Source organism: Phycodurus eques, chromosome 19 (assembly GCF_024500275.1).
Source record: "Phycodurus eques isolate BA_2022a chromosome 19, UOR_Pequ_1.1, whole genome shotgun sequence".
Lineage (NCBI taxonomy): Eukaryota > Metazoa > Chordata > Actinopteri > Syngnathiformes > Syngnathidae > Phycodurus > Phycodurus eques.
Genome location: NC_084543.1, coordinates 13,370,286 through 13,397,386, shown reverse-complemented (window position 1 = coordinate 13,397,386; position 27,101 = coordinate 13,370,286). Strand labels below are relative to the sequence as shown.

General features: G+C 41.8%; 1 protein-coding gene across 8 annotated transcripts in view; it reads right to left on the bottom strand.

Annotated features, from left to right (window-relative positions):
* cacna1g (calcium channel, voltage-dependent, T type, alpha 1G subunit) overlaps positions 1-27,101 on the bottom strand; it is a 197,386-nt gene that overhangs the window by 31,295 nt on the left and 138,990 nt on the right. For all 8 annotated transcript variants that reach the window (XM_061705394.1, XM_061705388.1, XM_061705395.1 and 5 more), the window contains 6 exons: positions 25,822-25,890; positions 22,678-22,862; positions 11,744-11,870; positions 9,740-9,865; positions 9,543-9,632; positions 9,268-9,460 (listed from right to left, as the gene is read on the bottom strand). In XM_061705394.1, coding sequence (XP_061561378.1) covers positions 9,268-9,460; positions 9,543-9,632; positions 9,740-9,865; positions 11,744-11,870; positions 22,678-22,862; positions 25,822-25,890 — 790 coding nt within the window. The remainder of the gene's footprint in view (positions 1-9,267; positions 9,461-9,542; positions 9,633-9,739; positions 9,866-11,743; positions 11,871-22,677; positions 22,863-25,821; positions 25,891-27,101) is intronic.

Sequence of the window (27,101 nt, the reverse complement as noted above, 5' to 3'; positions counted from 1 at the left end):
GAAACCTAATCACTGATAACAATTCCATCAAAAACTGGACAGATTGTTTGGGGGGGACTAAGATTGTTGTTCTTGTTGTTCTCTTATCTAGGTTTTTTTTTTTATGTGACAGTAAAACTAACGTGTTATAGGTGACGCTGCATGAATATGCTTGTTGATTATTCATGCTTACTAAAGTCAATAGCAATATTTATTCTTTTTTTTTTTTTATGCACTTTCTGGATAGTTTTGTTGACTTTATAAATCTAAGCCCCCTGTTGACAGTCTGCCTTTGGTCATACAGAGATGTGAAGAAAAACATTTCTGGTCCAAAAACAACCACAAGACCAATGGTACTTGATATTCTTTTAGTAGGGTTAAACGTCTGTCAAATTGTACAAACTCTACAGGTGACACGACTGAATGCTTCAGGGAGATTTGGTCTGGCAGTTGCTTATGGATGTGGACACTCTCCAAAATAATAATCCATACATTTCCGAGGAGGTCTTTTTTGGGAAATACAGACACAGTAACTCTCATTTTGTGTGGGACTGATGAATAAAGAACACCACAGTACAGTTCCATGGGTATACTGTGACTGTGTGGGTGAGCGTAGGTTAGGTTGGTAATGTAGTATATGGTTCTGGAACATTTGCCGAGAATGTGGCGATCATGTGAGGGTGCTGAGAGAGAGTTGGGGATGTGAAGGTTGTGTTCAATGTAAAGTTGATTCTGAACATGAAACTCAAAACTACACAACACTGGTATGTCTTTGCTGGATCTCTTCTAAAGGCGTCTTGATGCCGTGGTACTCAAGAAAAGTGCATTTTGGAATGAAATGCAATGGGTGATGTACAATACCTAAAAAAGATTGATGATAATATGGATGGCTGTGAAACGAAGAGTGTATGAATGTAAAGCAGTGCTTTTTAAAAAGGTAGATTAAAAGCAAAGAAGCATAATATATATTATTACTCTTTTATAATGCAAACAGCTGCTTTTATGCCTCTTTCCGTTTATCGTGAATGGCTCTGGGGTATACCTTTATACTCTGTGTCTGTCTTCAGAGTCAAAAGACCTGCTGCCCGATTTTGAAATCCAGCAAACACAGTCTAAAAACAATTGTTGACAGGAACATTCACTGTAAGACAATAACAACAACAAAAACTGGAATTCCAAAATGCTCTGCTGCCATGCTTGATAAATATCGAAGAGTAAGTAATGCCTACAAAGGGAGAGAAGAAAGGAAACCAATAAGTCATGACTCAAAGTGGAGAGGAGCAGCAGAGCAAATTGTTCAGTCCAGAAGGAAAGCATCAAAGAAATAAGACATACAGTACAATCATTCAAACGTGACAATGCATGATAACAAACATTATCATCTCGACTCTCAGACACATATGCATTGTGTTTTTACACATGGTTGACTCACTCACACATTCACTCTCAGACACACATTGTGCTTGTACACATGGTAGACGGACACACATACATTGTGCTGGTTCACATGGCAGACTGACACACCTCTTTCTGAGTCATACTTGAGCAATGAACCAACTGAAATGTGAGATTGGATGGTAAGGGAAAGCGATTGGGCAGCAATGAGTGGAGAACGGAGTAACAAGGATAACAGCGATGACAAGGAACAGGACGATGGGAAGCTTTAAAAAAAAAAAAAACAACAGTGTTAACCTTCCCTCCCTTTGATGAACACATAGAGTAGCTCACTTCAACCTGAAGCCAGTGTCGCCCACAAAGATTTAACACAACCACAAGTCATCAATCTATAGCTTCTTAATATCATTTAATGCCCTTCACAGCTATGGCAGAGATACAATTACATCCAGATTTACTTTGCTTGTAGCTGGCATCATCTGAAATATCAGACTGAGGATTATGCCAAAGTATGGGCACAGCTTGCTGATAGAAAATGAGTGTAATGTAAGCATAGGCGTTTTTAGTCCATTGCGGGGGGCTGAAGCATCCCTAAAATGCATCCCAGCACCCCCAGAATTTGAGATAAAAACAAAATTTTACTGTATGTCATTTTTAAACAACCTAAAAAAGGTGTAAAACCATACAGTACTTGGTTGAAATGTAATATTTTAACAACAAAAATACAGCACCCACCATTGTCTCAAAAATGGTTTGTTCCACCCAATCCCTCCCACCTCTCCCTGGCTGGGCTCTGAGCACTCTACCCGCATAGAGAAATATGCTGCCTTCCAGTGATATGACATAAATACCAGGCTTAAACCAGGATATGTGGCACATTTCTTAGAAGTTAATTGTTGTCTCGTGTACATGTGATTATATTAAAGCCAAGGTGCTTCTAAATAGTGCTATGTACAAAACATTGAAATGTATCTTGCCTGGCCAGGAGCACTGCACACCTAAACCTCAGATCCTAGAATCACCTCTTGTACAAAAACAAACAAACATAATTCTACATACCGTGACTGTGGTTAACCATCTCAAAGAACTTTATTGTCCAACAACTGTGCACTGAAATGTTCTATCTAAGCTGTGGTGGAGGTACAAGTTCAGAAATGTCGACAAGGCAGCCACAGTCATGCAAAAACTGCTGAATGAAAGAACAAAACAAACAGAGACAAACAGGCATGCAAAAAAATGAAAAGTTTAGAACATTTATAGGAAAACAAAATCTTTTGTGAGCTCATTTACAGCTATGACATTTTTGCTGTACTTTTGTTCTACTGTTTAAACTGTTTTTTCAATTTTGACAATCAATAATCTTAGTATGCAAAGTCGGATACTGAAAGCTGTTCTCAGAAGAGTTTAGTAGGATTTAGTACATAAAATGATGTTCTGTAATTTGTTTAAAATGCATGTTTTTAGCTCAATTGAATGAACAGAAATACACTTTAATGACATATTTTAAGAAAATAATACCACCATATCATAACAGGCACATATTTTTTCATTTGTCTTGTAGCAAAAAAAAGTGCAATTTTTTTGGTGGTGTTTGCACATGCACACATTGCTCATGCAGTGATGCCCAGGTTTTAAAAAAAAAATAGCTGCACTATGGCACTTTAACATTTCAAGTCTGCTTATACAGTAGTAACATACTGGAGACTATAGATGAATTTTGTGTACTCAAGAAACATCTGAATATATGTGTAATGCTTTATTATATTGATATATGTTATTTATAATTGTTCAGCTTTAGTATCCACATGTTTCTGTTTATACAATTGAGTAAGTCGATTCCTACGAATCCCATATTCTATTTTTTATATCTTCAAGATAAACTAAACCTGAAAAGAACAGATATAGGCCATATTGGTCTGATCATTTGTCGCTTCAAAAGTACACTTTGTCTCTTTCATCACTACATTTGCTGCTGCTTCAGGCTTTCTGCCACCCTGCACTCTCTTGTTGACATTTCTGTGGATAAAATATTCATTGAGAAAGTTCCTGACGTGAAGGATTCATAATGAGTCTTGTTGGGGTGGATTTTCCTGTTGCAAAATGTACAGTGTTGCAGTCAAAATCTTTCTAAATGTTCTTTCATAGAGTTACAAATTACTTGTTTGGGAAATAAATTAATAAGCTTTAATGGTCATTACAGTCACATTTTCCTTCCAGGGCACATCAACAAGCCATCCATCACTCTTTCTCTGCTTTCACCCATTCAATTTATGAAACTAGAAAAAAATAGAAATTAGTCATTCATATCGACAAAGAAGTAAATACATTTAATGCACCCAGAGGACAATGAGCTTCATTAGCTAATTTAATGGATATTACATCAATATAAGTGGCTGGGTGGGACCTGTCTATGACTCTTTGGAATACTGAAATTATTGTATCCAAAGTAGGGTGCGAGACTCTTCCCCCTTCTGGCAACCCACCAAGCAGCTGCAGGAAATCCATGTTGGTCCTGCTCCACAAATGCTCGACACTCTTAAACAAGTTTATTTTACACCTTGTGGCAACAACAATTTATGCCTACCACCTGGAAATTTTAATACCCCTTCACAAGGTGTCCTCCAAGTCTATATTCTAGAATTTTGCCTCCTTTCCTCCTGTAATCCCTGTATCTGCCCCTCCCTAAAGGACCAGTGCTATTAATTACATTTCGTCCATGGAGGAACAGAAGACAGAAAGAAAGTAAATGTGAAACTTCCGGTTACATTTATCTCTGTTAACGCTGACCCAGATTCAGCTAGGAACCTTGTGTGTATTAGCCTGTGTGATTGTCTGTGTGTGCGTGTGTGTGTTTGAGACACAGATAGATAGAGAGAGAGAGAGAGAGAGAGAGAGAGAGAGAGAGAGAGAGAGAGAGAGAGAGAGAGAGAAAGAGAGAGAGAGAGAGAGAGGGGACAGAGAGAATGAATTGATAAAGTACAGCTATACATGGAATGCTTGTATCCATTTAGATATCAGTGTGAGAGTGGTGGACACAAATGCAAAGGTGTGTAATAAAATTCATTTGTACACTCTGAACTGGTCGCTAGTCAATCACAGGGCTATTTTTTTTAATCATAATAAAAGATATAATGTTGACTTGCTAGCAACAGAGATTAACATGTCTAAACATCATTACCAGGGAACAGCATGAGTAGCCCCGCCGCTATTATTAAAACACCAAGCGCCCTTATTTCACGCGGCAACCATTCTGCGGAATTGCCACTTTCTTATTCATAAAAACCTGACCCAGTTCTACAATTATAGCATGCAGTTAGCTGTTAAATTATGCCTACAACTCGTAAAAAAATTGATCTTCCCTGACATTTTAAGTGTTTTGTGTTATTTGGGCTAAAATGTCTCTGTCGACTGGCCCCACGTGCGTTGCCTTGCAAGTCAGCGGCGAACCGGTCGGGATCCACCATCTTGCGGCCCCTCGCCAGCCTGACAGCGGTTAGAGTAGCCGCCGGAGGGCCAGCACAACGGCGTTAGGGTCGTCAGCCACACAGTTGCCAGCCGCACGTTGCATGGCGAGGAGGAGGAGGGTAAGCTATAGGCGCTTATGGCACACCCTTCGGCCCGCTGAATTTCAACTGACGCCAAGGAGGGAAAATTGCTGGTCATTACGCCCAGGCTCAAAGGCTGCTTCTCTGTAACCCGTGAGAGCGTGTGCAATCACGTGACAGCATGTGCAATGAGAGAGCATGATGTGTGAGAAGTCATGCATTTGATTGACAGCTGACATTTCCAGGGAGGCAGGATTTCAGAGCACACCCACAGTGTCTGAAAGCTGAAAGAACTGCTCAATTCGTGACCATTTTGCAATTCTTTTTTATCAACACTTCTCTGTGGTGTGTCAAATTAAAGTTACTTTTTTTTTTTTTTTTGCCTCTTTGGTGCATCTTTAATTAATAACTTACTGACTTAATATATAAGCGGACAGGAGTGAGTACAGCATAAAATTTACAATAATTTCAAATTACTTAAAAAAGGTTAAGATAACCTTTATTAGTCCCAACAATGAAATTTGCAGTACAGAAAAAAAAAACACATCAAGATTATACCCTTCTTCATTTAGATTAGGATTGAATGATTGCTCTATATACAGTATATTCATCCATCCATCTATCAATCCATTTTCTAAACTGGTTATCCTCATGTTTGCGGGAGAGCTGGAGCCCGTTCCCGCTCACTTTGGGCAAGAGGAGTGGTACACGTTGGACTGGTTGCCTGCCAATTGCAGGGGACATACAGTATAAATCAATAGGGTAATCAATAGGCGGACCCTGAGCTGCATCCGGCATGCCAGTATTCTATTTGTGGCCCCCATACTGTTACTGAACCGTTCCAAAATCAGACAAGATCGGAGGGTTCTCATTGTAGCATGGCCGAAAGCCACACAGGTCAGTACGCAGACAAGCAGCCCATTCATCATGTATGTGAGGATTGCGTGCACGAGGTTGACGTATACTGTGTGGTCAAAAAAAATGTTTTCCTTCACTATGCATTTTGGTTGGGTCAGCACATGCAGACTGGGACCTGTCTCCATGCCGATGATACACAGACAGTCTTTAAAAAAAGCCCGAAAGTCATTAATTGGGAGGGAAAATATGTTCATCTCTATAACGCAGCTGCCTTAAATATTAAATTTTATTTGTGTTGCTTATTATATTTATTATTTGAGCGGGCCAATTCACGTGTCTTGCGCATGGGCAGTAGCATTGGGGTGGCTGGCAGCAGAGCGTGCAACTCATTTGGTAGCATGTATGTACTGGATTTTACATTTCGTTCGGCTGTGTGCGTCAATGACAAAGTGTTAAGCGACACACAAGTGCCTTGTTAGTATTAGCCATTACTTTTTGCATCAGAATGCCTTATTAACGTGTTTTACATTATGTTTATTAGTCAAAGTTATGCGTATTGATCGCTAAGTAAGCTACTTTTGTAACTGGAAGTGGTACACTTTGTCTTTCAGAATAAGCGCATACAACAAAAAGTGATTTGTTAACAGTTTCAATGTTGCAAACCTAACAGAGTTCATGATATTTGTAAGTGTACTCGTTTTTTTGTTGTTGTGAATTATCCTATGTTTGGGTTTACTTGTATTCGTTCACACTTAAAGTATGACGCCCCATATATACAGTATTTCCACTTTTATTGTGGTTCTTTGTGTTAATATGTAAAAAGAACATTATTCTTATCCCCTTCTTGATGCATTTTTTTTAATTATTCAACTACAACCCCAATTCCAATGAAGTTGGGACGATTTGCTAAAAACCATAGTTTATCAGTTTGAAGATTAAATATATTGTCTTTGTTGTGTATTCAATTAAATATAGGTTGAACATGATTTGCAAATCATTGTATTCTGTTTTTATTTATGTTTAACACAACGTCCCAACTTCATTGGAATTGGGGTTGTATTTTAATCTTAATTTTAATTCATGTCAAAATGGAAATGACATTATATTTCAGTTTCTTTTTTATTTTTAAAATGAAAATTACATTTTGTTTCGACTAGTATAGTATTATCGCATGTGGCCTGACTAGGTTTATATTTGCAAAGTTACGTATAACATTTTAATTCGGCACAGATGGAATGTGGAGTGAAGGGTACATTTCTGTATAGTTGGTAGCCCAGAACAACAGCGATAACTTGCACATTTTCTATTGCTTGGCTACAGAAAGAACACTGCTAATTAGAAATGGCTCAAATGCATGGCTATATCCATATTAACCTACCATTTCTGATAGAGACATGGAGAGCGCTGTGCATACCCATTTTCTTCTTACTTACACATTGAATTCCAGGCTGCATTTGTCTCAACCAGTTCAACAATCGACAGTGACAACAATATGCTTTATTTTTTTTGGGGTGTGTACTAAAATAAAATGTAACTGTTGGCAGTGTACTTACTTTGGTATATACTGTATTATAAAATAGCAACTTAAAGATGTTCCTGCAGTTCTTCAGTTACAAGTCTCAACACTTTTTTTTGCATCTCTAAAAAATTAAAAAAGACCAGAGCAGTCTTGTTTTGATGAAGCTGGTGCAACAATGTGGTGCAGCGGACAGTGGATGGTTCGTGGACAGTGTAAGAGAGCTGTGAAAGACAACGTCACAACAGAAAAAAAAAACAGCAAACAGAATTTCCAGTGGACTGAGGGCTGATGGGAGAGAGGCAGGAGGGCGGGAACACGTGATGGGACCCTACCTCCCATGATTACGGAACTTAGAACCCCTTCCACCATGGTGGGTGGTCATGGTTGGTGGCGGTGTGAGGAGTTAAGGGATAAAGCAGAACATGCTGGGAACGGGGTACCTTTTAATGTGCCTTCAGAGAGGGCCCAACTCAACCCTGGAACCATTAAATCTAGAGGAATGAGACTATGTTAGTAAGGAAAAGGGAGAAGGAAGCAAGAAAGGAAGGACAGATGGAAGAGAGTCAAAGAGAGAGAAAGAGAGAAAGAGGGATGGAGTAAGACTAGAAGGAAGCAGTGAAAGATTAAGCTGGTTTATGTTCCTATATTTTGTCTTTCCATTGATTCTGAGTCCAGTTCTTTGGATTAGCACTAGCTATTTATGTTTATACCGACAAAAAACACAAGAAACAACTTTTACCTGAACCATAGCCCATAATTCATATCATTTGACCATAGATTTTACCAGCAAACTAATCTCCCATTTTTATCTTGGATAGATTGCAGAAATATCCAATACCTGAACACCATCTGATCCGAGACTGCCCAGTACATGCCCATGAAAAAATCCTGGAAAAGGAATCCTCAAAATAAGGTTGCCACAACCCCACGTTTGATGAAGTACAGGAGTAGTTCCTAAAATAACCAATGGGCCTGAGTGTACAAGGGTTGGATTTCCCCCAGGGGTCAGAAATGTAGTCTTTAAAACATAGTCATCTGTATTTCTCAAGATCGATACATTCAAATACCAAGTACTCAAACGATCATAAACATAGTTTTAAATCATTTCTTCAGCTTGAGGACACCAGAGTCCACTGCGCCTTGTGGATATGTATTCAACAAGTGCATCTGGAACTGCTTAACTCTTGTATGGCACTTTTCAATGCTAGCAGATGCCAGCATGCGTTTTAGGTGTAAGAGGCAGTGGAATTATATTAAATGACTCAAGCAGTTTGTCACCAACTCCTCTACAGCCGAAGGGGAGGGGGACAAGCAGTGATTTAACTCCTGAATGTCTTCCATTGATCTAAGACCACATCTTTCAAGCTTTGGCCGATCCCTGCCCCAGCGGCTGTACTAAAACAACATGCAAGAAGAGGGGAAGGGAGGGGGGGTCATCTTGTTTTAGCTCAGGGCAATTAATGACCAACAACTCCCCCTCCCTCTAGCTCTGTAAAGCACCATGCAAGCCCCGTCTGTAAGAACTCAAAGGGCATGCTCCAAGGGGACCAACCCAAGCATGACGTCTACAGTAGACAGGCAAGCTAAGGCAGGATGGGGGCAAAATCATCTTTCCTCACTCTGCAAACTGACTCCTTCAAGGTAGCTTTCCTTGAAATCCAACTTCATCATTAGTTTGATGTTGGAGTTGAAGAAAAATCAGCCAGAATCTGTAAGGGTGTTTGCAGTGTCAGAGCAAGCGACCACAAGACTACAAGAAAAATAGCCACAAGTCGAGACCCGAGAGGGCTTTCGCGGGGAAAGAAGAGGGCTCTACCACAAAAAAAGCACTACTTTGATGCTAGATCACCAATTACGTTTGTCCAGACTCGGCGAAACGAAAAGGCAAACAGAAAAAAGGCTCAGGCTCAAACCAAGCAGGACTCAGAAAGATGTGGAAAGACTACCGACCAGCCAGCTCCTTCTCCTTACTCCGTCTCTTTTTCTCCATGCGTTTCAGTCTCTTCTCCTCCCTGCGCTTGGCCTCCTCAGCCTCCTGGTGGCGTCGACACTTGTGGAAGTTCTCCACCACGACGCCCACAAACATGTTGAGCACAAAGAAAGCCACGATCAAGAGGAAGGAGATGAAGTACAGCAACATCCATGGATTGTAGTTCATCACTGGCTGAAACACACAAGATAAATAGAAAGGGGGTTTTCATAAACATAATACTTAATGCCAAAGGTTTTAGAGTATAGAGTGGTACCTGTTGGTCTACTCCTACAGCATCTAGTCCATCATACATAATATCCACCCAGCCATCTTTTGATGCCAGAACAAATAGAGACATCAAGGCCTGACAAAGAGAACATTTGAAATTGATGCAGATATTGAAAGCAAAGCTTTTAAACTTCTCCAAAAGGTGTCTATTGGTAAAAAATCTTAGCATCTTGGAGGTCTGACCTGTCCCAGGTTGTCGAAGTTGTACTTGTGTCTGACCCATCTGTAGCTGGCTTGTAAACAGTCCGACCTGTTTGTGATGTTCCTTACATCCTCTCCTTGACAAACGAAGAACTTTCCTTTGAAGAGCTGGGGAGGAACAGAAACATCTATATGGTAATGATAAGTTTGGTGTAAGTAATTAGATAGATCGATAGATAGATAGATAGATAGATAGACAGACAGACAGACAGACAGACAGACAGACAGACTTCTGGTGGCCCAGCCTGGTTAAAGACACGCGGGAATTCGTCTTTGCCTGCTCCGTCTGTGCCCGAGGCAAGGCTTCACATCAACCCCCAGCTGGTCTGCTGCGCCCCTTACCCATTCCGAGCTGCCCTTGGTCCCACATCTCCCTGGACTTCGTCACCGGCCTACCCCCATCTGAAGGTAACACTGTCATCCTCACCATTATTGACCGGTTCTCCAAGTGTGTTCACTATTTACCTCTTCCCAAATTGCCCTATGCTTTTGAAACCGCTAACCTCCTTGTCAATCATGTGTTTAAACTCCACGGAATTCCCTTGGACATCGTCTCGGACCGAGGTCCGCAGTTCTCCTTCCAAGTTTGGAAGGAGTTCTGTAAGGCGGTGGGCACAGCAGCCAGTCTGTCTTCTGGATACCATCCACAGTCCAACGGCCAGTCGGCGCAGGCAAATCAGAATCTTGAGTCGGCTCTTCGCTGCGTTACCACACGCAATCCTCTCCCTTGGATTGAATATGCCCACAACTCCCTCACCAGCTCCGCCACAGCTATGTCTCCTTTCATGGCATGTTACTCTATCTTGGTCTGCCGAGAGGAATAAGCAGCTGGCGGATCTTCGACGCTCTCCCACGCTGGAGTACAAGGTGAGTCAGATGGCGTGGCTCTCCTCCCGTGACCTCCCGCTCCAGACAGAGTCCCGTAAACTCACTTCATGCTTCATTGGTCCCGTTCCGATCACTAAGATCACCAAACCCACATCATTTCAATTCATATATATATATATATATATATATATATATATATATATATATATATATATATATATATATATATATGTCACACCTTAACAGCCAGTCCGTGAAAAGAAATGCCTACTTTAAATGGTTCGTGGTGCAAAAAGGTTGGGGACCACTGATCTAGGTAGTGATGAGTAAAGTTGTTACCTACATCTCTGTTGGCTGTTCTAGTGATGTCATATCTACCCTGGGGCGCAAATATCATTCGTCCTCGACTCTCGTTAAAAGTTTGACAGGCTCTGTGTTAGTTCAGTGCATCAGATAGTGCCAAGGTGGGGCATGGCTGGCTTATTCTCATGACTTGGTGAGGTGGTTCTGACTCAATAACAGGCTAAAAAAAAGTGAAGTGTTTAAATATCATATGCATGGTCAAAATGTTAGTAATGTATTTCTCTGTGTGACTGTCGTTTAGTGTGAAACAAACACGTTTTATTAAGTTGTAAATTTTATCAAGTTCAACTGTTGCCAGCTTGTGCTGTGCTAATAAGCCAAAAAAGCTGGTGTTACGTCATTCAGATAGTCATAGTGATTTGTCATAAAGCCGGAGAGGACTCTGGTGTGGGTTTAAACTCTGCTCACAACCCAGTCGGAAGACTTCTGTATTTACTTCATCGAGTTTTGTTGTCTTGTACATTTTTTTAAACTACGGTTTGTCTGCTTATTTTTAAAACTGTCATAGCTTTGTAAATATGTTGGCAAAGCTACTTCAGTACTGATTTATAATCATTAATTCATTAATTTTTCATACCGCTTATCCTCACTCGGGTCGCGGGCGTGCTGGAGCCTATCCCAGCTATCTTTGGGCGAGAGGCGGGGTACACCTTGAACTGGCATGGTCAACTGTTGAAAGCTGCACTGAGATCTAACCGAAAAAGCACTGAACCCACTCCTCTATCTGCTGTTCTATCAATGGTTATTCCAACCAAATGTTATTGTGCATAATTCATTTTGTGTTGTATCACTTACCTGTACACCGAGGATGCCAAAGATTATGAAGAAGGCACAGCAGATGACCACAATGTTGCCGATAGGCTTCAGTGAAGACATCAGGGTCTCAACTACGAGCTTGAGACCTGGCGCTCTGCTGATTACACTAGAACACAAAACGTACAGTATAACTGGATACAAGATAACTGTGCTCAAAGAATGACAGTTTGTGCAAGGCATCATGTAGTATAGTTCAGACAAGCAGGAGAAGAGTTCCTTCAGCATTCCAACCTCATTCATCATCACACCCACTTCCCATAGTCTCACACAATACACAACGCCAACAACAATGTGGAACCAAATTATGCTAAGGCAGATTAAAATAATTTTCATGGAATTTTGTTTTTATTTGAAGCTTCTCATCAAGAAAGGACATGAGAGACATAATACACAATCTTTAAGGATGTAAAATTCTCTGCCTTTCTGTGCCTCTTCGATCTCTGTTTCTCTGTTACAACTGGCTGATGACTCGTGACACTCTAAGTCAGGGGTGCCCAATACGTCGATCTGTATTTCTTTTTCTGGGCGGAGCGGGAGACGGGGCATATACAGTGGGCATGGAAAGTTTTCTGACCCCCTTAAATTTGTCACTCTTTTTTATATTGCAGCCATTTGCTAAAATTGTTGAAGTTATTTTTTTCCACATTAATGTACACACAGCACCCATATTGACAGAAAAAAATATATATTTGAAATTTTTGCAGATTTACTAAAAAAGAAAAACTGAAATATCACACAGCCATAAGTATTCAGATCCTTTGCTCAGTATTTAGTAGAAGCACCCTTTGGAGCTAATACAGCCATGAGTCTTTTTGGGGATGATGCAAGTTTTTCACACCTGGATTTGGGGATCATCTGCCATTCCTCCTTGCAGATCCTCTCCAGTTCTGTCAGGTTGGATGGTGAACGTTGGTGGGCAGCCATTTTCAGGTCTTTCCAGTGATGCTCAATTGGGTTTAAGTCAGGGCTCTGTCTGGGCCATTCAAAAACAGTGACAGAGTTGTTCTGAAGCCACTTCTCCTGTGTGCTTAGGGTCATTGTCTTTTTTGAAGGTGACCCTTCGGCCCAGTCTGAGGTTCTGAGCACTCTGGAGAAGGTGTTCGTCCAGGATATCCCTGTACTTGGCCACATTCATCTTTTCTTCAATTGTAATCAGTCTCCCTGTCCCTGCAGCTGAAAAACACACCGGCAGCAATGATGCTGCCACCACCATGCTTCACTGTGTTGGACAGGTGATGAACAGTGCCTGGTTTTCTCCACACATGCCACTCAGAATTAAGGCCAACAATTTCTATCTTGGTTTCATCAGACCAGAGAATTTTATTTCTCACCATCTTGGAGTCCTTCAGTATTTTTTTTTTTTTTAGCAAACTCCATGTGGGCTTTTATGTGTCTTGCAGTGAGGAGAGGCTTCTGTCGAGCTACTCTGTCATAAAGCCCCGACTGGTGGAGGGCTGAAGTGATGGTTGACTTGCTAAAACTATCTCCCATCTCTCGACTGCATCTCTGGACCTCAGCCACAGTGATCTTTGGGTTCTTCTTTACCTCTCTCACCAAACCTCTTCTCCCCCAATGGCTGTGTGATATTTCAGTTTTTCAATAAATGAGCATAAATGTCAACAATTCAGTTTTTTTTCTGTCAATATGGGGTGCTGTGTGTACATTAATGAGGAAAAAAATTAACTTAAATTATTTTAACAAATGGCTGCAATATAAACCAGAGTGAAAAATCTAAGGGGGTCTGAAAACTTTCTGTACCCATCTGTACCCATATATATATAAAAGTATACACATATATACAAGTATATATATATATATATATATATATATATATATATATATATATATATATATAAGTATACACATATATACAAGTATATATATATAAAAGTATACACACACACACACACACAGAGACATAGTGTGGCCTCGATAAAGCAGACCAGGACATCGAATAAAACGGACCGTTGGGACTGAACAATGTGTCCAAATATATATATATATATGACATATTTATATATGACATATTTCCGGGTCACAGATATACAATATGACGAGATCTAATTCCAAAAGACGTGCCTCCCGTGCCTACGTAATGTACATGTTGAATGTAGGGCATTGACGTGGTGGCCTTGTGATGGTGGTTAAATCTATTGTCTATAGTGCCGAAGAGCGCACGCAAAGTCACTTCCAGTAGTTGTGAAAGCTGTCTTCATTTGTGTATTCACAACTGTATTATACTGCCCCCGATCGTGCAAACCAGGAGAGAGAGAGAGAGGGAGAGAGAGAGAGAGAGTGAGCGAGGAGAGAGAGAGAGAGAGAGAGAGAGAGAGAGAGAGAGAGGCATGGCAGTATTGTTAACCCTGAGGAATACAAAACACAAGTCTCTGGAGTCTGGAACATCTTATTTTTGGTACAGTAATTTTTTTTTGTCAAGCCATTTGCCTTTGGCAACACATTTGAAACTAGGAAGCACACTAACTCCTTGCAGCTCATGAAAGCAACTCGGCTATGATGAGTACTGTACATCAACAATGTTACTATGACCAAGCACACCGGCGTGGTAAGTTGGGATAAAATGTGAAACTTAAAAATATTTTCAAGCTTTTTTTTTTTTATTTATTTACAATAACTTTGTACTGGACTGGGCATTTTAGCCACGGAAAAAGAAAAAAATCACAAAACAATTTTGGACTGTACAGAAATATGGGTGCATTTGACCTAAAAAATAAAATAAAAAATTAATTGGAAAAAAAAGTGATTCAATGTAACGGACAATAGGCTATATCGGACAAACATTTTTCAGAGTACTATGAATCCCATTAATAATCAATATAATGGCTCACAGGTGAGCTGGAGCCTAACCCAGTTGTCAATCCCAGGGCACGTGTGGATAAACAACCATTCACAGTCACACCTATGGAAAACTCAGTCTTCAATTATCCTAAGAATCATCTTTTAGGAATGTTGAAGATTTTTTTTTGAAGATTTCCTAGAGTCAAAACTCGAACCCAGAACCTCTCGCCTGTGAGGCAGACAGGGTAATCACTACATCACTGCTGTCTCAACCATGTGCTGTACTCTTGAAAACCCACACATAACAGCACCTACACAGACACCACATCACATTTATATATGACAGTTGATAAATTACATTGAAAAACGACAAAAGCCGAAAAGGCAAAAAAACATACACTGTAAAAAAAGGTTAGTGTTGCTAATCTGTACAGCTCTTCCAGTCTTTGTTCTTGTAGCATGCTTTCCCCTGAGTAGACAACTGAGTGAAAGCAGAGTCAATAGCACATTAAGAGAGGACATGGGATAATAAGGAGCCAGGGCTGACCAAGGCCATTGATCGATAGCAATGATCAGAGAATAACGAGCCAATGGCTGAAACTTATCAGTTTGCACTTCACTGCCTCTCTTAGAATTTCTTTAAAATGTGAGGATGCAGTACTGCATCTGACATATAGGGATCACTGTGGTCACAGCTGCATACTATGTATCTCTGGTTGTGTAGCTATTTAGTACCAATTGTAAAATTAAGGATTAGACAAAAACAAAGTTGTTGTTTTTTTGTCTGTTATTGGCTACCAAAAGAGGACATTTATAGCTTGAGTGAATTGCAAGTAGTGTTAAATTGCACTGGACATATGTGGATGTTCATTTTGACCCTAATTGGATTATCCATATCAACCAATTATCCTCATCAATTTTACAAAAATTAGATGGAAAAAGGATTGAAAGAAATTCCTATATTACTATACTTTCACACATTTCTTTGCCACGACAGCTATTCTTTCTTTACAGCGTGGTATCCTAAATTTAAAATTGTTATTATTATGGGTAAGTACAAACCAGATGCCCGAGCAACTTCATCTTGCTCCGCTCGTTGCAAAGGAGAAGCAGCTCTACTCTGAGCCCCTCCCGGATAACCAAGCTTCTCACTCTAACTCTAAGGGAGACCCCAGACACCCTGCGATGGTAAATTATTTCGGTCCCGCTTCACAGAGCTGTTTCACACTGCTCCAGTGAGAGTTGGAGATCAAGGCTTGATGAAGCCAACAGAACCACATCATCTGCAAAAAGCAGAGATGCAATACTGAGGCCACCAAACCGGATCCCCACAATGCCTCGACTGGGCCTTGAAATTCTGTCCATAAAAGTTTTGAACAGAATCAGTGACAAAGGGCATCCTTGGCGGAGTCCCCAGCGGGAGCGCTCTCCAACACCCCCTCCAAGGACTCCAAAAAGGGTGGGTACTCTGAACTGCTGTTTGGTGCATAGGCACAAACAAAAGTCAGGACCTGTCCCCCCACCCGAAGGTGGAGGGAGGCTACCCTCTCATCCACCGGGGTGAACCCCAACGTACTGGTGCCGGGCTGGGGGGCAATAAGTATACCCACACCTGCTCGGCGCCTCTCACCGTGGGCAACTCCAGTGTGGAAGAGAGTCCAACCCCTATATCTAGTCAGAACTTCTCGACCTCACACCTCACACACCACCTCCTTCCCTGCCAGAGAGGTGACTTCCACGTCCCTAAAGCCAGCTTCTGTAACTGGGGATCGGATCGTCAAGGTCCCTGCATTCGGCCACCGCCCAGCTCGCACAGCACCCGACCCCTATTGCCCCTCCCACAGGTGCTGAGCCCATGTGAAGGGGGACCCATGTTACCCTTTTGGGCTGTGTCCGGCCGGGCCCCATGGGTGCAGGCCCGGCCACCAGGCACTCACCTTCGAGCCCCACCTCCAGGCCTGGCTCCAGAGGGGGGCCCCGGTGACCCGCGTCCGGGCAAGGGAAAACTGAGTCCATAGTTTTTCGTCATCATAAGGGGTCTTTGAGCCATGCTTTGTCTGGTCCCTCACCTGGGACCTGTTTGTCATGGGTGACCCTGCCAGACAACCTAGCTCCTAGGATCATTGGGACACACAAACCCCTCCACCACGATAAGGTGACGGCTTCCAGGAGGAGCACCTAGAAATTCTGTCAATAAAGTTCACGGAGAGAATCTGGAACAAAGGGCAGCCTTGGCAGAATCCAACGACTTACTGTCCATAATACGGACCAAACTTTGACACTAGTCATACAGGGACCGAACAGTCCGTATCAGGGGTCCGCTACGCCATACTCCCAAAACACTCCCTACAGAACTCCATGAGGGACATGGTCGAATGCCTTCTCCTGGTTGGGTAAACTCCCATGCATCCCACCAGACCCTGCTGAGGGTCAAGAGCTGGCCTACTGTTCAACAGCCAGAAAGAAAACCATACTGCTTCTCCTGAATCTGAGATTCGGTTTCCTGACGGACCCTCGTCTCCAGAAGCCCTGAATAGACCTTACCAGGGAGGCCGAGGATTGTTATACCCCTTTAGTTAGGTCACACCCTCTAGTCCTGCTTCTTAAAAAGGGGACCACCACCTCCTAATCCAGAGACACTTTCCTCAATAGCCACATGATGTTGGAGAGGTGTGTCAGCCGACACAGCCCCACAACACCCAGAGCCTTTAGGAATTCCAGGCCGATCTCATCCACCCCCAGGCCCTGGCACAGAGGAGCTTTTTAACCACCTTTTTGACCTAAAACCCAGAGATGGGGGAGTTCACTTCAGAGTCCCCAGACTCTGCTTCCTTATAGGAAGGCATGTGAGTGGAATTAAGGAGACCTTAAAGGTATTCTCCCCACCTACTCACACTATCCCTAGTCGAAGGACAGTAGCAATATTCAATATAAAGACTCATAAAAAACATTGTCATGGTCCAAATACTTATGCACCTAACTGCAGATGCTGAATAAAGCATGCGTTGCTTGGTGACCAAATCATAACTTTTTTAGACATATTTGGATGAATAGCCTCATAACTTATTTTACCACAAACACATTCCCCAGACGTTGTTTTTCATCTCTCTGTACCTCTCGTTATAATATCATTGGAGTGCACAGTGTGCCCTTGTTCTGTGAGCTATACAGAAAGAGCAAGGAAGAGGTTGTTGTTACCGACAACACCTGCATACACTATATTCTCAGCTTCAGCAGCACACCCCTCACACTGAAAAATGAGAACAACAAGTAGGGCAATAAGTGGCAGGCTTGCTCCCACAGTGTAAACACTGGATGTAATTAAGCGACTCAGGAAGACAGAAACAAGAGAGGGAAGAGAGGAGGGACGTTGAGCAGGTATACAGAGAATAAAAAATGAAGCAGCTTCGAGTTTCTTACTTTTTCTCTTCTAAAACTTTCCCTTTTATGTATTCCATTGATTAATTTCCTTTTGTTCGCCATTGTTACACCAATCAGTCCTCAGCTGTCAAAACAAGGTCTTGTGCATTCTGCTAAATGGGGAAAAATGAATTTTTGTGTCACACACACACACACACAAACACACACAATCACACACACACACACACCTACGCACAAAAAACAACTTAATCGTGTAATGTGTGTGCCTTGAAATTTTTTTAATCATGTAGTGAGTTAACAGCCAGCAGTCCTCTCTGTCAGTTAGGAGTCAGTGCGCTCCAGAACAGAAGCCAGCAAACACATTAACTATCCAGTGAAAGCCTGGGGTTAATTACATCATCATGAAGTTACAGATGAGCTCAAAGGCTGAGCCGACAAGCGTTAACCGTCGGGGGGAATTATAGCTAAACCAACTGTTTGTCAACACCTGACATCAAAACAACACACAGATTTTTAGCTCAATCTCCATGAATTGACTCATGCAAAAACTAATAATGAATAATCCAGTTGAGATAGGCTTTCTTGACTCAACTGTCGATTCAATGGAGGCGGTGGTGTATCTATCTATCCATCTAAATGCAATTTGGTGACATGGTTTTAATTCCTGCCTCTTGTAAAGGCGAGCCCTTCGTCCCTTACTTGTAGGCTTGATGGATTACTGTGGAGGTGTGATCGTGTGTGTGTGTGTGTGTTAACTTCAACAAAGCAGGTGCATAATACTGTCAACAGCAGAGAATAACAAATAATAAACATACTTATGTGCCCCTTGTGGGCCAAATGATCTTTGTTTGGATTAGTACCCAGATTGTACACCCTCTGAGATACTCAACTGCTCTACAGGCCTTTACTTAATAGAAATCATGCATTATTCACTAAGGGAAGCACATTTGTCCAGAACAGCATCAAGGTTTAATGGATTCTTCCTTGTTTCATGCACGACCTTACCACGCTGTTTAATAAAATTGGTTTAGCTGGTTTTGTGAGCTTTGATTAAAACACAAACAGTGGAGGTAAATCATAAACTGTCCACTGATTTACCTTTTGGAATTGACCATTGCTATATACCTTAGCTAACTGTTTAACCCGTCCCCCTCTACCCCCCGTGGCCAACGATACAACATTTATTTACAGGCTTTGTGCACATAAAGGACTGTTGATTGGTCCTGATTCAGATCAGCAAATCAGTATTTCCTGCCAGTGTGATCTCATCTGCAGCTGTGGTGCTAGAGGGGAAAACACAGACAATCTCATATTTAATTCAAACGCCCGGCGAACGAAAGTCAGCCACAATCGAACGGCAGAGACGACAAGCTGATATTTAAACTAGCACAGTGCTGTTTCACTTCATGGATGACAAAGCTTCACTTGTCTTCTGTTATACAGTGGTATCTTCACTTACGATTGCACCAACTTACAAGTTTTTGGCATTATGAGCTGTCACTTGCCGTTTTTTTTGTTTTTTTTAGTTTGTGTTGATAACCAAAATAAGACTAAAAGTGAGCTTTAGTTACACCGCTGTTTGAGTGAAGTAGAAAAATGAAGGAGCGCCACACTTAGCGCTGCACTTTCAGCCATTTATTTATCGTGAAAAGCAGTCAAACACACAAAAACAAAAGGAAAACACAAGTGTGGTGCTTAAAATCACATTATCCGAGACCAAGACTCGTCTGAGATTAGAACTCACGAGACCACGATAAAACCAAGACTTTCGGGAGTCAAGATAGAGTCAAGACCGAGATAAACTGAGACCAGAACCATAAAAATCTATATAAAAAACCACAAAACTCTTTTCAAGCGCAACATGCAAAAATATCGACTCTTACCGTCTTTTTTTCTAATAAATTCTTGAAAAAAAAATCCTTGTGTATATCAAGAAATTAAATACAAGTGTAAACCTAGTTGATGTGTGCTGCTAACTGTACAAAGAGAGAAAAATAGACAATTTAGTTGATATGAAATAAACTACAGCAAAGGTATTGTACTGTTAAATGAAGTCAGGGGAGAAGGTGCAAACTCCTCACAGAAATGTCAGAACAAAAAACCTTTGACTGTGAGGCAGATAGTCTTGCCACAATATTCCACTGTACTGCCTAATAATAATAATAATAATAATAATAATAATAATAATAATGATAATAAACAGCTTTCACACATTAAAAACAGTCAAACTTCCTCAGTGATTGCTATTGTTTTAAAGTGCAAAGTTATGACATTCTACATACAGTTGGAACAAGATGTAGAGTTCAATATTCAAACGGTAAGAGGCTTGACATAAAAGCTAATCAATATCAGAACAACTTTTCTCCCGATTAGGAGTCCTTATTGATAAAGTACCCAACGCCTTATTGCTGTCTAGCAACTCATCTCCCATTTCAGTGGTACAGAGTGAACCCACTAAACTCGGCTTTTTCCTCTTCATTCATTGTCTGTCCTCTCCCGATTGTCGGACGTACAGGGACCGAACAGCCCATATCAGGGGGTTCGGCACCCCATCCTCCCATACTCCCGAAGCAGAGGACTCCCCGAGGGACACGGTCGAACGCCTTCTCCAAGTCCACAAAACACATGTAGACTGGTTGGGCAAACTCCCATGCACCCTCGATGACCCTGATGAGGGTGTAGACCTGGTCCACTGTTCCACGGCCAGGACGAAGACCACACTGCTCCTCCTGAATCTGAGATTCGTCTTCTCCAGCACCCCTGAATAGACCTTACCAGGGAGGCTGAGGAGTGTGATCCCCCTGTAGTTGGAACACACCCTCCGGTCCCCCTTCTTAAAAAGGGGGACCACAACCCCAGTCTGCCAATCCAGAGGCATTGTCCCCAATGTCCACCTGATGTTGCAGAGGCGTGTCATCCAGGACAGCCCCACAACATCCAAAGCCTTTAGGAACTCCGGGGAAATCTCATCCACCCCTTGGGCCTTGCCACTGAGGAGCTTTTTAACCACCTCGGTGACCTCAACCCCAGAGATTGGAAAGCCTGCCTCAGAGAACCCAGACTCTGCTTCCTTATGGGAAGGCGTGTCGGTGGAATTGAGGAGGTCTTCGAAGTATTCTCCCCACCGACTCACAACGCCCCGAGTCGAGGTCAGCAGCGTCCCATCCCCACTATACACAGTGTTGGTGGTGTACTGCTTTCCTCTCCTGAGACGCCGGATGGTGGACCAGAATTTCCTCGAAGCCGTCTGGAAGTCTTTCTCCATGGCTTCACCAAACTCCTCCCATACCCGAGTTTTTGCTTCAGCGACCACCAAAGCTGCATTCCGCTTGGCCGGGCCCCATCAGCTGCCTCAGGAGTCCCACAGGCCAAAAAAGCCCGATAGGACTGCTTCTTCAGCTTGAAGGCATCCCTCACTGTTGGTGTCCACCAACGGGTTCGGGGATTTCCGCCACGACAGGCACGGACCACCTTACGGCCACAGCTCCGGTCGGCTGGCTCAGCCATGGAGGCGCGGAACATGGTACACTCAGACTCGATGTCTCCTGCCTCCCCCGGAACATGAGCAAAGTTCTGTCGGAGGTGGGAGTTGAAGCTCCTTCTGACAGGGGATTCTGCCAGACGTTCCCAGCAGACCCTCACAATACGTTTGGGCCTGCCACGTCGGACTGGCATCTTCCCCCACCATCGCAGCCAACTCACCACCAGGTGGTGATCAGTTTACAGTCCATGTCCAAGACATGCGCCCGCAAGTCCAATGACACGACCACAAAGTCTATCATCGAACTGCGACCGAGGTGGTGGTGCCAAGTACACGTGTGGACACCCTTATGCTTGAACATGGTGTTCGTTATGGACAAGCCGTGATGAGCACAGAACTCCAATAACAGAACACCGCTCGGGTTCTGGTCGGGGGGGGGGGGGGGGGGGGGCGTTCCTCCCAATCACGCCCTTCCAGGTAACACTGTCATTGCCCACGTGAGCATTGAAATCCCCCAGCAGAACGATGGAGTCCCCAGCGGGAGCGCCCCAAAAAGGGTGGGTACTCTGAACTGCTGTTTGGTGCATAGGCACAAACAACAGTCAGGACCCGTCTCCACATCCGAAGGCGGAGGGAGGCTACCCTCTCATCCACCGGGGTGAACCCCAACGTACAGGTGCCGAGTCGGGGGGCAATAAGTATACCCACACCTGCTCGGCGCCTCTCTCCGTGGGCAACTCCAGAGTGCCTGTGATGACTCATGTTACCAGTTTTCTCGTTTTGCCAGTTTTCTGGTGTGTGGATTTTGCAACTATGCACATAGAGTACTTAGTAATTAAAAAAAACAATTAGTTACTGCGTAGTAACTAAAAAAACAACAACAAAAAAGTTTGAGCAAAAAATGAAAACATAGTAAGTCGTAGTAAACATTTCTTGATAATGATTAAGTGAAATTATAGTTATTAACTTGCATTCTTGAATAGAAAAAATAGGGGTTGTTATGCTTGAAAATATTTGTGACTTGATGGATATATAAAGCATTGTAATTGTAGACATTTATAAGAGAGTACAAATGGGGCTGTATATCGAACCTAACTGACCTGATTTCCCGATGCATTACCAATTCTACTAAGGTTTGTGATATATAGTGTAATGTAACACAAAAAACAAAAACAAAAAAGAAAGAAAGAAAGAAAGAAAGACAGTCGAGGGCATGAGGCTTCTCTAGTGGATTTATGACTTTAATGTCACTCACCGCAGAGGCCTTAGAGTACGAAGCAGCCTCAGCACCCTGAGCATGCCAAGGATCTTAGTACCAGAGTTGGAGAGTAAAGAGACCAGGATGTCGATAACAGATATCATCACTAACATCCCATCCAGAATGTTCCAGCTGCTTCTCAGGTAGGCCTTGTCACCGAAGCACCAACCCAATGCCACAATCTGGACACAAAAAGGACAAATAGGTATTATAACACACAGCAAATTACAATATGTTAATACTAAGGAAAGCCAAACAAACTAAACAGACAGAAAGACAAACATGTCCAATGTAATCCTATGAAATGGAGCCTTTCCAACTGAATTTCGGTGAGAGGCGTGGTACACCCTGTTGTGGTCGCCAGACAACCACAGGGCACACACCATAGACCAGGGATGTCAAATCATTTAGAATCACATTTACACCTATGACCTGTGGTCAGATTGCTTATAAATTGAATCATAACACAACATTTATGGCCATATGTAAGAGAGACAAAGCACGCAGAACAAAAGCCATTCTTATTGTGGCTTCGCCATTAAAAAAAAAATAAAAAAGGTTTAAAGAGCAGCAACACAAAAATAAATGAAACAACAGAAAGCAATATTTCCAAAACCTACATTTCTCCAAATAAAATGAGCATGCACACTGATAACATACCCGACAAACATGGCCTAATTTCCGAAGGTGAAAAGGGCATAGGATACTTCTTCTTCTTCTTTTCCTTTCGGCTTGTCCCGTTAGGTGTCACCACAGCGACATCCTTTTCCATGTAAGCCTATCTCCTGCATCCTCCTCTCTAACACCAACTGCCCTCATGTCTTCCCTCACTACATCTAGCAACCTTCTCTTTAGTCTTCCTCGAGCTCTCTTGCCTGGCAACTCTATCCTCATCATCCTTCTACCAATATACTCACAATCTCTCCTCTGGACATGTCCAATCTCTCCTCTGGACATGTCCAAACCATTGAAGTCTGCTCTCTCTAACTCAGTGATTTCCAACCTATCTGCAACAATCATGACACCCTCTCTGTCTGGGATGCTCAGAACTACTTTGTCTAACTCCTTCAAGAATTTCTCTTTCACTTTTAGGTCACATCCTATCTGTGATAGGATAGAGTACCATAAACATATGTAACTAAACGTGATCATAAAATAATCAAAACCATTGTTGACCTGTACACTTTTTGTGTACCACTTTTTAACAGCTATCGTACTAAGAGAGATGAGTTGTTTGTTATCAAGCCCTCCTCTATTTACAAAGAGTGAACGCTTAAGAACCTACTTGCACAGTTTATTGAATTTATGGGATTACTGTTTACTTGGAGCTTGGCAAGAAACATCATAAGCGCTTCCATAGGCCCTGCTCATCATTTATTCTGCCCATTATCCTTGCTTTCCAGGAAATCATTATAATGATAGCCTCACTTTTTCCCCTTTAAATTTATACCAGGCCAACCTATTATGCATCCATTCTATCGAGAGATGGGCGAAAAAAGAAAGAAAGAAGGAAGGCATAGCCTAATGGTGCTCATCAATGCATAGCATAAAGAATAATGTATATGAATATCCATCAAAGAGGTTCTTGCTTTCATTCTACTTAGAGTTGAGGACTGCTCAATAAAAAATGACTGGTAATGAGGTGATATACAGCCATTTTATTTCACCCCTTTGCTTTACATGGAATACAATTTGAAAGTAGGAGAAATCACAATTAGAGCACCCTACTTATACTGTGAGCACATTAAAATATGTGGTGTACTAGATTTAAGATCGTGGGCACACATTGTTATAAAGCTAATCTATCTTTAGGCAACTTGAACATCTCAAATACATCGATGTCAACCTTTCCTGAAATTGCAACTAGCAATATTAACAATTATAATAACAGTAGTGGCTCATCAATAGAGGGCGCCAGGGCGCTGCCCCACCATGCACAGTCATCACCATACTATTGTCCTTGAAGATAAAAAAAAATTAGTATTGATAGCAAAATAAACACATTTTGAAATATATGTGTAGCTATTTTTAAATGACGAGTATAAATAGTTGATAGGTAATGAAATCCCACCAGCTGCCACGGTATATTAATAATTTGAAATAGTTTATATTATCTTGTAGTGTTGTATTTCTGCATTGAACTCAATTAATGTAACACTGCTATTCCACCACTGGAGTGGAAACATTAATGAATGAATCTAGTGGAATAAATGTGGTTAAAAGAATTTCTCACATTTATGTTGTGGTAAAACCCCTGTCTGGAACAACACAGATGGTATGCTTTGACACTCCACATCCAGGGATCACTTGACAAGTAGAGCTTTGTGTGTAGTGTACGTGCGTGAGTGCTCAGGCCTAATATTTGTGTGCCAAGTAATCACACAGGGGGCAAAAAGGCAGGCAGTGGATGAGTGACACGCATTAACTTCAGCAAGCTGAGCCATTTGAATGCTGGCAAGACAGTCCAATGTGATGAAACAGCACTGAAAGGGTATGCGCATAATGCGAGTATAATCTGTATGTTTGACCCTGCCTCTCATTGGCTTTCTCCCATTTTAGAAACACATTCTCCTTCTTTACCCTGATTCTCTTGATATTTTGGGGGCTCATAGCACACATGCATGAGTGGCAGTTTGAGTAGTTTGGGCCTAGTTTCTCCATTTTATGCAAAACATTAAGAAAAAAAGGGAATCACGTTATTTTCCAGGCCGCTGAAATATTATACTGGGCTTTAGTTGTCAGATGTTACTGTACTGATGAAATCTTGACCAGCCAACAATATTATAGAAGTCAGTGAGGCAAGGAAAACCACAGGAATGAGAAAGCCAAAATAGCCATACCTAACTATTGCTGATAGTTACATTGTTAGCTAGCTGGATGGATGGATGGATGGATGGATGGATGGATGGACAGATGGATGGACGGATGGGTAGCTAGCTAGCTAGCTAGACAGACAGACAGACAGACAGACAGACAGACAGATTGATAGATAGATAGATAGATAGATAGATAGATAGATAGATAGATAGATAGATAGATAGATAGATAGATAGATAGATAGATAGATAGATAGATAGATAGATAGATAGATAGATAGATAGATAGATAGATAGATAGATAGATAAATCTGGCCATATTTACCTTTATGGTCATCTCAGTCACAAAGATTGCTGTGAATATGTAGTTGGATAATGTTAGGAAGATCCGTTCCTGTAAAAAAAAAAAAATAATGAAAAAAAAGCTATGCTTTAGTTACAGTTTTAAATTTGTTGAGCAAAATACTGAATGGGGAAACATTCCAAACATCTCACGAGAAATCCATTGCACTTACAAATGATGGCCGGAAGGAAAGAACAAAGTTTGCATTTGACACTTATCTTAACTCTTGAAGCAAAATGTGGAATTTAGTAATATTTATGTTTACAATGCAGTGGTCCCAAGACTGCCTCCTGCCTGGGGCCAGCATGCCTAAATGATGGTAGAGTGGGATGGGAAGAGATGAGAGCCTTTTTACTGGGCTCCAAAAGCATTAACTGGAGAAAACAAGCAAGCACGAATAGGATTCCTTCACGAGCTGCTTATTTAACCTAATTCCTTTCGTACTGGGAAGATTCTGTGACCCTACCCGACATTTCTGAGTCTCAGTGTCTGCAATTGTGTGGAGGTGGTTGCCTTTCCCACGGCCTCCGTTGGTCATCGCACATGCTCAGAGGAAGACAACATCACATACACTGACACGGACCACGACAGTCCTGTTAAAACTCTGGGAATGTTTGGCATGACCTCACTGGGAATACTTGCTTGCTAAGAGGGTTCATAAATTCCAGGCTTGACAGCAGCCATTCAGTTCTAATACTGCTCGCTTGTAAGAATGAGGATTTAGTTTTTCATTTGTGTATTTCTTTTTGTACATGAAATTATAATCTAAATAAACGGAGACAATGATAAATAAACTGGAAATACTTAACTGTAGCTAACTACTGTCAATGGATGGCAAAAATCTATGAGAGGAGTCTGTAGTGACAGTAACGACTAGCTATTAACTCGATTGCTTTTGAATTTAGTGCTTTTGAATATTACCACTGGCACAATTAAGTGTTTTCATTTTTTTTAAATGCACAGTTCCAGTGGACAGGATTTTTTTTATTACTCCTTTATCATTATGAGTCAAAGCATTTTGATTAACCATTTTGCTATCCTTTTGGAATCATGTTATGACCTAAACATCTGAATTTCTATCCATCAATTTCCCACTGCGTATAATGGAACCTCAAAATTTGAATCCTGCAGAAGTCGTACAATTGTGCATTGCATAACGGGAGACCTCTGCATATGCAGTAAGGTGACAGTACATCTTTTGAAATGAAGCTCAAAGATCATCCACTAAAGAAGGGTACTTGGACAAATCTGAAAACAATTAT